The sequence below is a fragment of the Gorilla gorilla genome, chromosome 8, assembly GCF_029281585.2.
Source record: "Gorilla gorilla gorilla isolate KB3781 chromosome 8, NHGRI_mGorGor1-v2.1_pri, whole genome shotgun sequence".
Taxonomy (NCBI): Eukaryota; Metazoa; Chordata; class Mammalia; order Primates; family Hominidae; genus Gorilla; species Gorilla gorilla.
This window is the reverse complement of record NC_073232.2, coordinates 109,213,332-109,232,550: the sequence shown is the minus strand read 5'-3', so window position 1 is coordinate 109,232,550 and position 19,219 is coordinate 109,213,332. Positions and strand designations below refer to the sequence as shown.

The window sequence follows — 19,219 nt, the reverse complement described above, 5'->3', positions numbered from 1 at the left end:
AGGCAAGTCAAATAGACAATTTGTCTAATCAAACAGGCAACATATTTTAAATCTACCACTAAAAATATTGTGGTTTTTGGCTGAAAACACATTCATTAAGGAAATATAATTTAAAATTTTTTTACTTCATTTGAAGTCTACATACTATAATGCTATCATGTAGTTCAAATTCCTCTTTTTAAGAGCATGCTGTCAATACAATGTATTGATCTCTTAAGTGTAACATTAGTTATAACAAGTTAAATTAGATTAAGTGGTATCATTTTATGTTAACCTCCATTAATACTTTAAATATTATTCTATGTTGTCATTCTCCTAATATAAACCTGAAACTTCTGATGCAATATTTAGAGTGAGGAGATCTTTAATGAAAACTACCAATTTGTGGAAAAGAAAACAGTCATCAATAAAAGATACAACTTTGTAAATATGGTAACCAAAGGTACATGAGCAATGTGAACAAGTAGGAGGTCTCCTGTCAAGAAATCTCTCAGAACTCAGATGTTTTGTTTGCTGTTCACCACACAGGAAAAGGATAAAAGCAAAGGAAAACTACTCAAAAGAAAGTTCATTTCAAAGAGGTTCTTTAAGAATTAAATTTATTTTCCAAAATAAACATGTATTTCTCACCAATAAATCCAATAAAGGTTACAATAAATCTCAAGATTTCTATGACAATAAAATCTCATTAGTACAGACATCACCAATTTACAATTTGTAGTGGTTCAAACAGTGGCTGAGTTGAAATGCTTGCTTCAATTTTTGTGAAATTAAAGGTAAAATGAGATCACAAAGCAACAGGAATATCTACTGAAGAAAATAAACTTCAGAGACTCAAGAAACATTTGCTAAACAAAACTAATAACCTCTTAACTTCATCACTTAATTAGTGTCCTCATCAACAAATTCCCTTTTGGAAATACTTTCAGGTTAGTCAGTGGATGTGTGTGTTTATATATGTGTTTCTGTATTTATAAAACATTGAATATATTTAGCAACCTAAAGTATGTTCTGCTGCTTTCTCTATTTGTAACCCTAGTAGTTTCTTTTTCAAAATTCGAATACATGTTTTTCCTTATGATCTCATTTGCAGAGTATATAACTTATACCTGCAAGTAGAGGCATATTTCTCAGACAGGTGCTAGTCCTAGAAAATTTATAGTTAATAAGAAAACTTACTTTTTCATAGGAGTTTTAAAAAACATAAAAGTACTATGGAAAATATAAAATGCTTATATAAATATCAAGTAACTGAAAGATTAGTGACAACTGTTAACCACCTGACTTTCCTGAGTGGTACATCAGTCATGACTACGAACTGCTGACAGATAAGGCTGTAACAACTTTAGCTGTACTTCTCCATCACTGCATAGTAAGAAATAATTTAAGAATCACATTAGTTTTTATGCTATTATTGCTGCTGATGCTCTACTTGCCAATGCTTTTTTTTTTTTTCTCCCCAAAGTAAAGTATTCTGATAAGATAGAGGAGAGCTTGACATCAAACCATACCTTGTTCGCTAGGTTCTGACTGAGACTTTCTGACAGTAAGGTCCAGAGGTGAGTCTTGGTCAGCCATGAGAAGTTTGCTGAGCACAGGGTTCTGAGTAGTTGCAGCCGTGGGAGAGGTGGTGACTGGAGATGCTTTCGGCAGGCTTTGGTTCTTTGTGCTATTGGGCTGGCTGGGGTCCTGAGTAGAGCTATTTTTTGAGGTATATTCAGCAGCAAATTGTTGGATCATTCGCTGCATGATCTCACGGGCCACTAGGGGAATATTGGGGTCGGAGACCCAGGGACTGTCTGTAAATAAAGATTTATTTACTTTTAAAGTGGGACAATGTACTAAAAAAGACAGCTTTCAAGTAAGCATAAAATTTCATTTTATTTTTCTTAAAATGCAGTTATCTTAAAAATAGTATCTCCCCTTTGACTTATATTTTCTAAGCTTTTGAGTTGTCTATTTTTAAAAATAAAATTTTCATTAAAATGATTCTAAACATCTTCCCCCATATAATAATTGAATATTATGAAATTAAATAAAGGGATAACAACTAGAATATCTTATGGGCAAGAATCACTTACCTGATACAGAAATCCCAAAACCCTTCACTTAGGAAATACTCTCATGTTAACACACCTATAGGTCACATCAAGTATCCCTAGACTTTTTCCTCAGCCACCTTCTCCTAAATATTTGAAGAATGCATTACTGAGTTCATGAGTGCTTAATTTACTTTATATTAAAGACAGAAGGCATACCAAGATTATAAAAGGAGATACTTAATTTTAAGATCCATTTTAGGCTAGGGCAATCATTCTCACACTTTAATGTTCATCAGAATCACCCTGACAGCTTTGCAAAAATAGCTTGTTGGGTTCTCTCCCCAGAGTTTCTGATTCAGTAGTTCTAGGGTGGGCTCAAGAACTGGCATTCTAACAAGTTCTTAGATGCTGCTGGTCTGGGGACCACAACTGTAGAACCTCTGGGCTAGGTGTTTAAATGTCAAATCTCAAAAGCCTAAGAAATATCACATACTTTCCAGGAGTACTTTAAATAAACTCTGCCAACTAGTAAAAAAAAAATAAAATAATGAAATAAACATCTAAATTATCAATTTCTTTTCAATGTTAAGTTTAAACCATAAGAACTCATTAACTTGAAGAACTTTTAGCACTGGAAGAGACTTTGAAAGGCAAAAGAGGTTAAGATGAAAGGGAAAATGACTTGTATAAATATATTATCATCATGCCTCTATAATTACCACACTATAATAGTCAATCAGGAAGACTAAGCTTCTCAAGAGCTGAGACTGTGTTTGTTTACCTCTGTGTACCTCCAAATACCTAATCTTGCCTGATTTAAAGTGTATTCGATTTAGCTGAATACTAAATAGGTCAATCAAATCAATCACCATGAAATAGTCCTTTTAAAAAAATAAAATGAGGGAAATGTGTTTGTTTACCTCTGTGTACCTCTATATACCTAATCTTGCCTGGTCTAAAGTGTGTATTCAATTTAGTTAAATACTAAATAGGTCAATCAACATGAAATAGTCCTTTAAAAAAAAAAAAGAGAAATGTGATCAAAAGAGTAAGTGGCCACTACAAATTTATACAGGTGATTAGTGATAGACTCTCAATTAAAACTCTTCCCCTGATCTTACTGTTTTACCTGTGACCTTTGCTTCCCACCACACTTTTGAGGTTTTACAAGACAGTTCTCAGAAAACCAAGGTTTCTTTAGTCTTTTAAAGATTAGCTATAGAAGGCAAATAACTTTACCCACAGTATTTTGGAGCTGTAAGGAACTTAAGAGTTTAATTTATAAAGTTAAAGAAAAACTGACTCTAATTACTAAGATCTAAAATCTCCATAATAAACAACAAACAAATACATCATCAAAACCTCACAGGACTCCTAAGAACAGGCATTTTTTTCCCCCTAAAGGACGATATTCAATACCAGAAGATGGTCACAAAGTTGTGCTATTTATTTCATCTTCTGGAGTTTAATGAGGCTTACTCTACTAGTAATAATGCTTCCGTCACACTAAGGAGTATTTATAACTCTAACTTTCCTCTCTATAAATAGAGACTATAAGTATTCCCGGTGGTTTAAAAATAAAGGTATGGAACTAGGTAAGGTTCAGAAGTTGCTACAGTTACTGAAAATGGTTCCACAGTTGTTTTAATTAACATTTTATCCATACACTGCTTTTCAAATATCTCCATCCATTGAATTTTCCAAACAGTTATTTAACTTTCCAGTTAAGACCCACTTTTCTCCCTACATAAATCTCCATATGAACTATTGTATAAATTTCAAGTTTTAGTACATTAGTTTACCTTTCCACCCCTGAATATAGTTGGGAGAATATGTAATACATAAAGGAAATTTCCATATAAAAAGTAAAATAAAATTTATGAATTTATGCGATGCCTCTGTGTTTAAGTAGTATTAATAAATATAAAGAGCTCTGTGAAGAGTCAAAGATATTAGAACAAGGACCATAGACCACTATCTTTGAGCACTCAATGTCTGCAGTATCTTGTCTCTTTATTGAATGAAAACACAGTTATGAGACAAGACAGTGTTTATGAATTACATCTCTGCCATTTGAATTTCTCTATCTTGTGAAAGTTTATTGAACAGATTTCATTCTTTGACATACTTAAAATACACATCTACAAACATATCTACACCCAGGGGAACACAGCACAGCTGAGTCAAATAAAAGCAACAAATCAGATGAAAAATAAAACTGCAGAAAAACATGTTACATCACAGCCACCTGTATATCTTAAAATGCAAATCTAACTTTTTTAATACAAGTGACAACGCAAGCTAAAAAGAAATGTCATTATGACATCTGTAGAAGGTATACTGTTCTTAAAGTGAAATTTATTACGGATTCCATATCCTAAAAGCCTACTTTTATTCCATCTCTGATTCTACTTAACTATACATAATCTTTACACAAATTATTTAAAACATATAATTTACAATACTTTGAAACAAGGGACCAAATCTAAGCATCTGAATTATTAAAACAAAAGATTCTCTTCAGACTAAAATGTCCATCATATCCCTGGATACTAAACATTTTTGGTATTAATTTAAAGAGTACTAATGGCTATCTTGGAGATGGTTACAAGAGGATTATATCTAAACATAGCAATATTAATACATAAAGGGGAAGAAAATGTCCAAATTCCAAAGGAAGAGTTCTTTCTCTGAGCATCACATGCCTGTACATAGACAAATAAACTCAACTTACAATTTCAGAGCATTCCCATCTCTTGAAATCTATCCTGAGACCGATTCCAAGGTAAGAATTCCTCCCCTAAAGGTTATAACCCAGAAGTTTAATTTCTTAAAAAAAAAATAAAATAAAATAAAAACTTTATAAAAACTTGAAAGTTATTCCTCTCTGACAAAGGGCTTAGGACTAGCAGAAAAGTGCGACAGAATTTTTCTGTAGGAGTCTTATGATTGACTTTATTCATGTCCCCTAAGCAAAGAGTGGATGAAAAGTGGTTCCTCCATGTAAATTAGGGAGAGGAAGTCCTCTTTTCAGATAATGAAGCTTGCTATAAGAACACAACAGATCAATGACTCTGTGTACAACCTTCAGGAGAGGAGCTGTAAAGATATTTTATTTGGTAAGCAAACTGATAGAACTGCTCTATAAGTTGTTTATACTTAAATTTGCTCTTAACAATCAGATGTTCATAAAACTAAGAAAACGATTATTTTGAACATAATTTTAGAATTCTGAGCAATGTGCAGGGATAATAAGACATAGGAGACTCAGCTGGGAGATTTAGGTCAGGAGGTGCTAGTGGGTGTTTACAGAGAATTAAGGATGTACTAAACGATTTAATTCTGCCTAGGGATCTAATGGAAGAAAATGGGGAAAAAAGTGCCACAGAAAATAATCTCTGTGCATTTCTTAATTTTATATGACACTACACTTCACACCACCTTTTGGAAATACCGATCACATTAAGCAGAAGCCCAGCTAGTGTCCAACTGTAAAGAAACCCAGCAGAACCAGCACTTATCAGACTTTTAACCAATGTCAAAAGGAAGGAGGGAATTTCTAGAGGAATGAGAGGTGTAAACTAGAACATATGAAGAATTATTGAAGAAAATGGAATCACTGAGTCTGCTGAAGATTAAGTAAGAATATTTAAGATTATCAAGAGTTTGTATGAAACTTTTTTAGAACCCATCATAGTAACCACCATCTTGGAAATGGAGGAAAAGTGTAACTAAGAAGTATAAATCCATTTAGAATTTCTTAAAAGTAAAGACTCCTCACTAGAAAGGAACATGAAGGGAACTTTCCTGAAGGTTCTGGCTGATGGTAATTATGCTTTGTGAATAAAGAATAAACCTGAATGCCTCTATGAAGGATTTATAAGCCTCAAGACTCCATGACTGAAGAACTTTTCTGTATTTTGAAAGAAATGTAAAACAAGCCTACAAAAGTTTCGAGGAAAAAGATAAATTTTAAAAATGCAAGAGGTTGAGCTATTAAATGCCACCTCAAATGCAGGGGGAAAAGTTTTACTATATAATAATTATTTCCCTAATTTTAATTAATATAAAAAATTTTAGTGAAACAAGACTGTATCAGAAAAAAATGCTTACAAATCTAATTTTATGATATAACTACATTTTCTCTCCAAATGAAATTTCAGGTTGAAATTACTAAAAAAAAAAAAAACAAAAAAACAAAAAAAAAAACACACAGTTGGATTTAGTTATCGGTGATTAAAACAGTAACTGTCTCCATAAGAAGAGTTGTCTAACAAAATGTAGTACTACTGAGAGCTTAAAATTTTTAGAATTTCCTAATAATTTTCTAAACTATTTAATTAAAACTCACCATCACGTCAGAGCCTAAATGTGGGGAACAGGGTTTCCCTAATCCTAATTCCAATTTGAACTTGACCCAAGGTATATAGAACAATATAAATTATATCAATAAAGAAAAATGTTTTTAAGAGTAACTTTAAAAATGACATTGAAATTAAGGAGATCAATAATACAAGACAAGCAGATGCTAAATATCATCTTCACTGAAACCAACCTTTTCTATAAAAGACTGCATTGAGGAATTCTTCTGCTTGTCTCTCGAATCGAATGATTTTTGCTTGCTCTTGTTTAAGCAGAGCTTCTTGCCCAGCTCCCGAAGCTGGTTCATCCAGACCGACTAAGTGTCCCTGCAAAAATACTTGGTGAAATAGTTGCACACAAGTCTTTCCCCATTCAATAACAAAAGCATAGACGAAATCAAAGACAAAGTTAGTAGCAAATAAGGCAAGTTAATTTGATGCAATTAAAATATTTTAAAACTTCAGTATAAATTTTATGAAAAAGTACACAAGCAAAATAAATGTAAACATATTCTTCAGCTGGATTTTATCTACTTTTTTTTGACTATGAGTTTTGTTCAAAATTTACTCTAACTAAACTTTAACTGCCAGAGGGATAATTTCCTTGAAAGCACTCAAATATATTGGTTCTATTATACTATAGTTATTTTTCACAGGCAACTCAATTCAGACAGAAGGCTTTTTTTTTTTTAATTTACCAAAAAAAAATTTTTTTTTGAATTCCAAATCTCATTTGAGGATCATGTTTGCTTTCCTAGTATGAGATCTGTTTTTCACCAGACACAAAACACAAACACTTTTAAAAGGCCATTAGGAAGAAAAACTCAGAATACATCTGAATTCACAATTCTGTCTCTAGATTACTATTTTTAAAACTGTGGTTCTCAAACCTTTAATGGGTTGTAAAATTGATTAACTGGTCAAAAGTAGCATTAGCAAAATGAACCGAAAAATAGAATGCACTGCATGTTCTAAGCATAAGCACTGCATTATCTTTTGTTACAATACATCTATGTTTGAACAGCTTTGAAATATAAACAGTGAATCTGACCAGGCGAGGTGGCTCATGCCTGTTAATCCCAGCGCTTAGGGAGGCAGAGGCGGGCGGATCACTTGAGGTCAGGAGTTCGAGACCAGCCTGGCCAACATGGTGAAACCCAGTTTCTACTAAAAATACAAAAATTAGCTGGGCGTGGTGGCACGTGCCTGCAATCCCAGCTACTCAGGGGGCTGAGGCATGAGAATCGCTTGAACCCAGGAGGTGGAGGTTGCACTTGAGATTATGCCACTGCACTCCAGCTTGGGTGACAGAGCAAGACTTTGTCTCAAAAACAAACAAACAAAAAAAAGTAGGTCAGAAAGTTTCTCTGACCAAAAAGTTCCAATATGCTGCACTATAATGATCCCCGAGATTCCCAGCCTCTAATCCCAGACTGCAGGAGCACTGGACCAAGTTGGCAATACCTTGCACCTACCTCCACTCTTGTACCTTACAATAACAGAAAATAAAAGTATTTTTAAGAAGCTAAGTGCATATTTAAGTGTTAAGTTCTAGTGCATATAATTTATTTGAAATCACTTTAATGTATGAATTAATGTCTTTATTTCCATATATAAGTGTTCTAAATAAGAAAATGGGACACATCTTGGCACAATGAAAAGGAATTAAACAACACATTGAAGACATGTTATAATGCACAAATGATTCCCTCAAAAATTTAAAAAATACCCACTGATATTTGCAACCAGCTTTCTATGATTTCCCATCCTAAGATTTATGTTAAAAGCACAACCAAAATATGTATTTAGCATGGATTATATATTGTAAAAAGCTTTATATGAAGAACTCACTGGCATATTCAAATTAAAATAATGATCCTTAAACACTGCTATATAAGGCACAGTAAGTTTGCTATATAATGTATTAAAAAATTTAACTGAAATATTTTAAGTCTTATAAATCATGACCACCTTTATTATAGTTGTATTTGCCAACATTCTTTTATAAATTTCTGTATCACGTTAACTATTTTGAGGAAAGCTGAACCATTTTCCAAAGCAGCTACACCATTTATATTCCCAAAAACAATGTATAAGGGTTCTGACTTCTCCACATACTCATGAACACTTGTTGTTATCTTTTTTATTATACCCATTTTAGTAGATGAGAAGTGGTATTATCTCATGGTTTAAGGTTTGTATTTTTCTAATTGACTAATGATGTTGAGCATCTTTTCACGTGCTTATTGGCACATTATACCTTCTTTGGAAAAATGTCCATTCAGATCCTTGATCTTTTTTTTTTTTGAGACAGAGTCTCACTCTGTTGCCTAGGCTGGAGCGCAGTGGCACGGTCTTGGCTCACTGCAACCTCCGCCTCCCGGATTCAAATGATTCTCTTGCCTCAGCCTCCAGAGTAGCTGAGACTACAGGCGCGTGCCATCAGGCCTGGCTGATTTTTCGTATTTTTAGTAGAGACAGGGTTTCACCGTGTTGGCCAGGATGGTCTCGATCTCCTGACCTTGTGATCCGCCCGCCTCGGCCTCCCAAAGTGCTGGGATTACAGGCGTGGGCCCCGCGCCCGGCCTAGATCCTTGCTCATTTTTTATTGAGTCGTTTACCATTTTATTGTTGCATTGTAAGAATTCTTGATATATTCTGAAACAAGTCCATTATTAGATATATGATTTGCAAATATTTTCTCCCATTCTTTGAGTTTTCTTATTATTTAATTGATAGTATTGATGGTACTGTTAGCAGCATGAAAGCTTTAATTTTAATGAATTCCAATCTATATATTTTTGGTCACTTGTGCTTTTGATGTTATACCTAAAAAACTTGGTCATGAAGATTTAATCCTATGCTTTCTTCTAAGAATTTTATACTTTTAGGGCTTACTTTTAGGTCTATAATACATGTCAAGTTAATTTTGTGTATGGCGTAAGGAAGGGGTCCAACCTCATTCTCTTGCATGTGGATACTCAGTTGGTTCCAGCATCTTTTGGTGAAAAAACAATTCTTTCCCCCAACGAACTGTTTTGGAACTCTTGCCAAAAGTCACTGGCCATACATTTTACTTCTGGACACTCGATTCTATTCCACTATTTATATATCTATCCTCAAGCCAGCATCACATTAAGCTGACCAACGTAGTTTCGTAGTAAGTTTTGAAATTGGTAAAGTGTAAATCCTCCCAATTTGTTCTTCTTTTACAAGACTGTTTAGACTATTTGAAGTCTCTTAAATTTTCATATGAATTTTAGGACCAGCTTGTGAATCTCTGCAAATAAGTCAGTTGGGATTTTGGTAGAAAATGCACTGAATCAGCACATCAATTTGGGAAGTAATACCATAGTAACAATTTTAAGTCTTCTGATCCATGAACATGTCTTTCCATGTAATTTCTTTCAGCAACATTTTGTAATTTACAACATACAAGTCTTACATTTCTTTTATAATTATTCCTAAGTGTTGTATTATTTTTGATGCTACTGTAAACAGAACTGTTTTCAAACTTTCATGTTCATATTGTTCACTGCTAGTGTATAGCAATACAATTATTATTTTTTTTTAATGACATGGTATTCTGAACCTTGCTGAACTTGTTAAACTCTAATAGTGTTTTGTAAATTTCTTGGGATTTTCTATATACATCATCATGTCATCTGTAAAACCAAGACAGTTTTACCTCTTCTTTTGCAATCTGAATGACTTTGGTTTCTTTTTATTGTCTAATTTCCCTGGCTAGAACCTCATGTACAACGGTGGATGTACATGGTGAGAGTGGACATCCTGCCTTGTTTCTGATCTTGGGGGAAGCTGTTCCATCTTTTAGCTGAGTGTTTTTGTAGTTCAGGTTTAGAAAGTTCTCTTCTATTGCTAGTTTGTTGTGTTTGTTTTTACATCAAGAAAACGTGTTGGATTTGGCCAAATGCCATTTTGGAGGGTGTCTACAGAGATGATCATGTGGTCTGTGTCACTTACTCTATTAACACATTGTATTACAGTAATTAAGAGTGTTAAATCAGCCAGGTACAGCGGCTCATGCCTGTAATTCCAGCTCTCTGGGGAGGATCGCTTGAGCCCAGGAGTTCGAGACCAGCCTGGGCAACATAGGGAGACCCCCGTCTCTACAAATCAGTTAAAAAATTATTAACAGCTGGGCATGGTAGTGCACATCTGTGGTCTCACCTACTTGGGGGCTGAGGCAGGAGTATTTCCTGAGCCTGGGAGGTCAAGGCTGCAGTGAGCCATGATTGTGCCACTGTGCTCCAGCCTGGACGACAGGGCGAGACCCTCAAATAATAAATAAATAAATAAATAAATAAATAAATAAATAGTTAAACCAACTTTGCACTCCTGGAATAAATTCCACTTGGTTGTGGTGTATAACACTTTTTATATGTTGCAAAATTTGGTTTGCTAATGTTTTGTTGAGGATTTTTTTGTGCTGGTACTCATAAATGGTATTTGTCTGTAGTTTTCTTGTGACATCTTTGGTTTTCGTATAAATAATACTGGCCTCCCAGAATAAGGACGTCTTCTCTCTTCTCCTATACTTTGAAAAAGTTTGTGAAGAAATGGTATTAATTCGTCTTTAAATGTCTGATAGAATATGCCAGTGAAGGCAGAGTGTGGTGGCTCACACCTCTAATCCCAGCACTTTGGGAGGCCAAGGCGGGCAGATTGCTTGAGCCCAGGAGTTCAAGACCAGACTGGGCAATATCATGAGACCCCATCTCTATTTAAAAAAAGAAAGAAAAAATATATATACCAGTGAAGATACCTGGCCATGGGCTTTTCTTTGATGGAAGTTTATAAATTACTAATTTAATCTCAATACTTGTTCTAAGTATTAGTTCCCTAGGGGTGTTATATTTTATCACAAACTGGGTGGCTTAAAACAGCAGAGATGTATTCTCTCACAGCTCTGGAGTCCAGGCACCCAAAATTAGGGTGTCAGCAGGGTCATTTTCCCTCTGAAAGCTCTAGAGAAGAGTCCTTCCTTGCCTCTTCCCAGTTTCTGGTGGTTGCTGACAATCCTTGGCATTCCTTGCCTTGTGGCAGTGTAACTCCAATCTCTGTCTCCATCTTTACATGGTCCTCTTCCCTGTGTGTGTGTGTCTGTGTCTCCAAGTCTCTTTCTCCTTATAAGGCCATCAGTCATTGGATTTAGGGTCCACTCTAATCCAACATGACTTCATCATAAATTGATTACACCGGCAAAGACCTTACAGTGGTCCCCTCTTATCTGCAGTTTTGCTTTCCACAGTTACCCATGGTATAGTACAATAAAATATTTTGAGAAAAGAGAGAGAATATTCACATAACTTTTGTTATAGTATATTGTTGTAATTGTTCAATTTTATTATTAGTTTTAATCTCTTATTGTGACTAATTTACAAATTAAGCTTTATCATAGGTATGTGTGTACAGGAAAAAACATAGTATATATAGAGTTTGGTACGATCTGTAGTTTCAGGCATCCCCCTTATAAGGGGGAAGACTACTGTATTTCCAAATAAGGTCACATTCACAGGTACCAGGGGTGGATTCATGTTTTAGGGGGACACAATTCAATCTGCATCATAGATTTATTCAGATTTTCTGTTTCGCCTTACATCAGTATTGGTAAGTTTGTAACTTTCTAGGAATTTACCTATTTCATCAAATTCTCTAAACTGCTGGCATACACATTGTGTTCACTGTATTCCCCAATTCTTTTTACTTCTGACTTCCTGTATTTCATTTGTGATTAGTAACTTGAGTCTTCTATTTCTCTTGATCAGTGCTAAAGTTTACCTAATTTGGTATTTTAAAAAAACCAGTTTTTGGTTTTGTTGATTTTCTCTATCATTTTTTACATTACTTCATTTCTTTCTGCTCTCGCATCTTTATTATTTCTCTCTTTCTGCCTGCTTTGGGTTTAGTTTGCTCTTCTTTTTCTAGTTTCCTAATGTGGATGATTAGGGTACTGATTTGAGATATGCTTTTTAAACACACATCCTCTAAGTACTGCTAAGTACATCTCATTCGTTTTGGTAAGTTTTAAAAATTCATCTGAAACTAGTTTCTAATTTCCTTTGCCTGATCCAATAAAAACTGGGCCCCTTTGCAGGGGCATGTTGTTGCCAGTGTTTGAGGTTTGCTCCAACCCCAGGAGGGCTCTTAGCTGTCTCTTATTCTGATTATCTGTTAAACGTCTAACAGGGGAATCTCACAGCCTACTGTGGCTCGGGAGGCTGCCCGATTCATGAACCAAATAAATAAACATTTAATAGGTCTGTCATTTCACCTGTTGCTACGAATATGATGGACCTTCCAGGTGTCTCTTAACTATTCACAAAGATCTTCATCATTTTCAACACCTTTAGGTGTGAGATTTTTCTAAGCCAGAGAGTTCTGGAGTTCTCTGTTTTTGTCGTTGTTGTCTGTTTGTTTAAAGACAGGATCTTGCTCTGTTGCCCAGGCTTGAGTGCAGTGGCACAATCACAGCTCACTGCAAGCCTTGACTTCCTGGGCTAAGGCCGTCCTCCTGCCTCAGCCTCCCAAGTGGCTGGGATTACAGGTGTGTGCCACCACACCAGGCTAATTTTTAAAATATTTTGTAGAGAAGGAGTCTCACTCTATTGCCCAGGTTGTTGCAGAACTACTGGCCTCAAGCAATCCTCCTGCCTTGGCCTCCCAAAGTGCTGGATTACATGCGAGAGCCACCACACCCTGCTGGAATTCTGTTTGTAAAGTCAACCCTTCCATAAAATGAACCAGTAAGAATAAAAAAGTTTGTATGACATACAACTAACAGAGCTAATAAAATAGCCAGGAGATGACCAGGCGCAGTGGCTTAAGCCTATAATTCCAGTACTTTGGGAGGCCAAGGCAGGCTGATCACCTGAGGTCAGGAGTTTTGAGATCAGCCTGGCTAACATGGTGAAACCCCATCTCCGCTAAAAATATAAACATTAGCCGGGGGTGGTGGCACGTACCTGTAATTCTAGCTACTCAAGAGGCTGAGACAGGAGAAACGCTTGAACGAGGGAGGTGGAGGTTGCAGTGCGCCAAGATCATACCACTGCACTCCAGACTGGGTGACAGAGTGATACTCTGTCTCAAAAAAAAAAAAAAAAAAAAAAAAAGTAAAATAGCCAGGAGATAAGGAAAAGTTAAACCAATTCATGTCATCTCCCCTCAGCTGAATTCTAAAATAATACATTATTGTATATAGTATGGCAAATAACAAAAAGATGCAAAATCTTCTGTAACTCAAAAACCATTTTCTTTGCATTTATTATTCCTAATAAATTTAGGAATATTTATTATTAAAGAACAAGTTGTTGGCATAAAACTAAATAGGAGTAAAGTTGGAGATTCAGACCAGGTGCGGTGGCTCATGCCTGTAAACCCAGCACTTTTGGAGGCCGAGGCGAGCAGATCATTTGATGGCAGGAGTTTGACACCAGTCTGGCCAACATGGCAAAACCCTGTCTCTACTGAAAATACAAAAATTAGCCAGGTATGGTGGCGCATGCCTGTAATCCCAGCTACTCAGGAGGCTGAGGCACGAGAATCTCCTGAACTCAGGAGGCGGAGGTTGCAGTGAGCCAAGACTGCGCCACTGCATTCTAGCCTGGGTGACAGAGTGACACTCTGTCTTAAAAAAATAAATAAAAATAAAGTTGCAGATTTCAACTGGAATTTCTATCTCCTAGGAGGAGTTGCTTCCTTCAGGATGCAGAGACTGGGCCACCTAGATTGGCTGGCTCACAGGCAGAAGTGGCTCTGTTATATAATCTACTGTGAGCTTCTTAGAAGCATATATGCCTAGAAGTCCCCAGAGCTTATGACTCTATAGCTCTAGGGTAGAAAGCAGTCCTTAAGTTTTTTAAAAACTGTCTCCTTAATAAACAACTGAAAAAATGAGGGAGGGATGAGAGTAGAAGAATTAAGGCATTTGTTACAGTGACACCACCATTAACCCAAAGGGTTTCCTCCATCTCTCATAGTCCTATACTGTTTACTTAATGGACTTTTGGCTTAAATTCAGTTACACAAAAACAATATAGGTAATCTTACCTAGAGAATCCATTTAAAGATTATAAAGCTTATTACCATCTTATTTGAATCCTCTGAATCTGGATTATTTTAAAGATAACTTTATTATTTTCCTACATTAAATAAGAGTTGTTGTATTTAGAATTAAGTCTTGCCAAAGCTGTGAAATTTGCTAAGGTGAACATCACAATTTTTTTCCTGACAAAACACTTAGCAGAAAAATATGCTAAACAAATGCTATAAAACTCTTCAATCTATGGAACTTCAAGAAACTAGAGAGCTGTAAATTGTTGAGTCAGAAGTCTTTTCAAAGTGAATTATTTCATGAACTACATAAGAGAAATCAATATTGAAAAATCCAAGTGTATCTTTTTATTTGTGTTTTAATCTATTAAGAGTCTTTCGGCCAGGCACTCATGCCTGTAATCCTAGCACTTTGGGAAACTGAGGCGGGTGTATCACGAGGTCAGGAGTTCAAAACCAGCCTGATCAACACGGTGAAATCCCATCTCTACTAAAAATACAAAAATTAGCCAGGCGTGGTGGCATGCACCTGTAATCCCAGCTACTCAGGAGACTGAGGCAGGAGAATTGCTTGGACCCAGGAGACGGAGGTTGAGTGAGCCCAGATCGTGCCACTCCACTCCAGCCTGGGCAACAGAGCGAGACTCCATCTCAAAAAGAGTCTTTCCATCTGTAAATTGAAACCAATTCCATTTAAGCTACTAACTTTATATTAACTTAACCAGGGACTTGTGTTCTTTTGTCTTTTATTCCTCTATACAAATAAAGGTTTCACCATTTATCAATAAAAATTTATAAGCCACAATCATCTATAGTTTCATTTTTCTTAAAGCAAATATATTGCACAGAAATCCTACAAGGTTTATGCTTTTATAAATAATGCTTGTTTTTCTCATTCTCTGGAAGATCCTGAAAAAAGCTACCTTGTACACAAAGCTATAAAGTAAAAACAACTAGTATTCTCAACAATCTTAGCTATGAACTGCCAATCATTTGATATATTCCCCTAAAAAACACATACGCAGACATATTAACTTAAAAAAATTAAATGAGACTCACACTGAAGATCATTTTACCTATCCTCAATTAATATTAGGATTTTCTTTCTTACATTGTTACATATTCTTCAAAAACACTTATCTTAATAAATGTACCATAATTTGCAATGAGACCAGTTTTTTATTTTGTTACTATAACTGTGCATTTTAATGAATTTGTTCCAGATTCTCATTATTTCCTTGGGATAGATTACTATAAGAGAAACCATCAACCAAAATAAACAATTTCTTCCTTTCTTGAAACATATTCGCAAACTTTTTTCTAAGGAAAAGTTATACCAATTTGTATTCCCACTTGCAGTGTTGGGGGTACTATGGTGCCACACTTGTAGACATCAGATTTCATTGGTATACAATGATTCTTTGGCCCAGGCATGGTGGCTCATGCCTGTAATCCCAGCACTTTGGGAGGCCGAGACAGGTGGATCACAAGGTCAGGAGATCGAGACCATCCTGGCCAATATGGTGAAACCCCATCTCTACTAAAAATACAAAAATTAGCCAGGTGTGGTGGCGTGCGCCTGTAGTCCAAGCTACTCGGGAGGCTGAGGCAGGAGAATTGCTTGAACCCGGGAGGCGGAGGTTGCAGTGAACCGAGATCGCACCACTGCACTCCAGCCTGGGAACAGAGCGAGACTCTGTCTCAAAAAATAAAAATAAATAAAATAAAATAAAATAAAAAAGGTTCCTTGTTTCAATTTGCACTTCTCTGATTACTGGTAAGGATCAATATGTTTTAATGGTTTATTGTTCTTATATAGTTTTTTTCCTTTCCTATGAGTTTACTGGAAGCAATATAATGATTAACCAATAATAATTCTAGCACCATCTACTGAATAACACTTAATTTTCCAAGCAATGTTTGAGGGTACTTTTTATAAAATCATCATAATAGTTCTATAAACATTAATTTCATTTATTGATTTATTTTTCAAATCTATCAGTAGCATATTTTTAAAATTACATAAGTCTTAGTATTTAGGAAGGAAAATCCCCTCTCATTATTTATATCTTTAAGATATCCTGGCCATTCTAGCTTTATTCTTCAGATTATATTTAAAATCACTTATAAAGAAAGATCAAAGACCTAGATTAGTGAATTCTGCTATCCCCCCAGCAAAAGCTCCCCAAAGACATACAATGTGTTTTTGATCACAATAGCATTATACCTAGAAAGTAAATCAGAAAGAGTAATATCCTTAAAACATTCAGCCTTCTCTTTTACGAACTGCTTTAAATTTACCCAAGTGGACTTTAATGGATTTCAAAGTTTATTCACATAGTTCCCACGTACTTATTATCTTATTTTTTTTCTTGTCATTATGAAAAGGATTTTTCTTTTACTTCCTAACTGCTGCTGCTGAAACAAATGAAGAATGTATTTACATATGTTTGTATATAAAATTTAATTTTGTATACAGCTTTCAGGAGAAAGTGTAGGTCCATCTATCTTCAGGTTGTTATGTTCTCTGGTAGACTCACTACTTTGCGTCCACTTCCCAATATCCTTTAAGTAATTTCTTTTAAAGGAGTTGTGGAAGGTGGTAGGGAGAAGCAGAGAGAAAAAGAGCTATAGAAACTACCAATGCTGCCAGGCGCAGTGGCTCATGCTGCTAATCCCAGCACTTTGGGACGCCGAGGCAGTGGATCACTTGAGGTCAGGAGTTCGAGACCAGCCTGGCCGACATGGTGAAACCCCATCTCTACCAAAAATACAAAAAAACTACCCAGGCATGGTGGTGTGCACCTGTAGTCCCAGCTACTCAGGAGGCTGATGCAGAAGAATCACTTGAACCTGGGAGGCGGAAGTTGCAGTGAACCAAGATGACACCACTGCACTCTAGCCTGGGAAACAGAGCAAGACTCCATCTCAAAGAAAAAAAAAAAAAAAACTGCCAGTGCTTTGTGGTGTCACCATCCATCACCCAAAACAGGGGAGGAGATACAATACTAAATGGGCTGAGATATTTTCCAACAGGAAAAGCTTTAATAATAATATTATAAATAATATTTGTCATAATTTGTAATAATAGTAAAAGCTTTACAAATATACACTTTTATTATCTAATAGGAGCCTTTATTATGTTTTCTAGGAAGGGCTATAAAATATCTAAAATACATTTTCAAATATGGAGTTTGTCTAGCCCATTTTGTGCTGCTATAATAAAATTCCTGAGAGTAAGTCATTTATAAATAACAGAAGCTTATTTTCTCACAGTCTGGAACCTGGAATTCCACGATCATGGCAACAGCATTCGGTGTCTGGTGAAGGCCTTCTTGCTGCGCTCTCACATGGCAGAAGGCAGAGAAGGGCAAGTAAGCTAGCCTAACCCTACACCAAGCCTTTTTTAATTCCACTAAGGAGGAAGGAGTCCTTATGGCCTAATCACCTCTTAAAAGGCCCCACCTCTTAATACTATCACATTGGCAACACCTGAATTTTGGAGAGGACCCATTCAAAGCACAGCAGTTTACTCTATGCTTTTCTCCACAATTTAAAGTAGCTCTCTCTCAAAGCCACTAGAAATGCTTTAGGAAGTTATTCGGGTTGAAGGGAAATGACAGTATAAAAACACTGCTGAGAGAAATTAAAAACTAATACAGGTGAGATAAACTATGTAAACTGAAATACTACTACTGACGTGGCAATTCTTTCCAAATTAATCTGAGTTTCAATACAATCCTAATCAAAATCCTCAAAGGCTTTTTCAAGAATTGGTAAGATGATTATAATCTTTATAAACTTTATAAAGAAAGATCAAAGACCTAGATTAGCAAAACAAGTTTGAAAAACTAAAAAATTGGAAGACTCATACTACTAGATTTCTACATTTAAAGATATAATAAAGACACTGTGGTATTGGTGTAAGGACAGACATATAGATCAGTGGCACACAACACAAGCACACCTCACTTTATTGCATTTGGCAGATACTGTGTCTTTCACAAATTAAAGGTTTGGGGCAACCCCGTGTCGACCAAGTCTAGCGGTGCCATTTTCCCAAGAGCATGTGGTCACTTGGTGTCACATTTTTGTAATATTTGCAATATCTCAATCTTTTTAATGGTTACTATTCATAGTGGTGACTCCTAATCAGTGATTTTTTTATGTTACTGTAGTTAATTATTTTGAGGTCCCACACACTGCACCTGTATAAGATGGTGAACTAAACTGATAAATGTTAGGTGTGTTCTGATCCACTGAACACCTGTTCCCTTGTCTTTCTCCCTCTCCTCCGACCTCCTATTCCCTGAGACAATATAGAAATTAGGCCAGTTAATATACTTTACAATGACCTCTAGTGTTCAAGTGAAAGGAAGAGTTGCATGTCTCTCACTTTAAATCAAAAGCTAGAAACGATTGAGCTTAGTGAGGAAGGCATGCTGAAAGCTGACAGGTCAAAACATAGGTCTCTAATGTCAGTTAGCCAACTTGTGGATGTAAAGGAAAAAGTTCTTAAGGAAAATTAGACGCGCTACTCCAGTGAACACAAAAATGACAAAGTAAAACAGCTTTATTGCTTATATGGAGAAAGTCTGAGTGGTCTGGATAGAAGATCAAACCAGCCACAACATTCTCTTAAGCCAAAGCCTAATCCAGAGCAAGGCTCTAACTCTCTTCAATTCTATGAAGGCTGAGAGGTGAGGAAGCTTCAGAAGAAAAGCTGGAAGCTAGCCGAGG

General features: G+C 35.8%; 1 protein-coding gene across 16 annotated transcripts in view; it reads right to left on the bottom strand.

Annotated features, from left to right (window-relative positions):
- The window catches only part of LCOR (ligand dependent nuclear receptor corepressor), a 164,679-nt gene that overhangs the window by 45,244 nt on the left and 100,216 nt on the right, over nt 1-19,219 (bottom strand). For 15 of the 16 annotated variants that reach the window (XM_055352616.2, XM_063710345.1, XM_031015374.3 and 12 more), the window contains 2 exons: nt 6,598-6,730; nt 1,512-1,799 (listed from right to left, as the gene is read on the bottom strand). In XM_055352616.2, coding sequence (XP_055208591.1) covers nt 1,512-1,799; nt 6,598-6,730 — 421 coding nt within the window. The remainder of the gene's footprint in view (nt 1-1,511; nt 1,800-6,597; nt 6,731-19,219) is intronic. The other variant, XM_055352619.2, reaches the window with a different exon arrangement.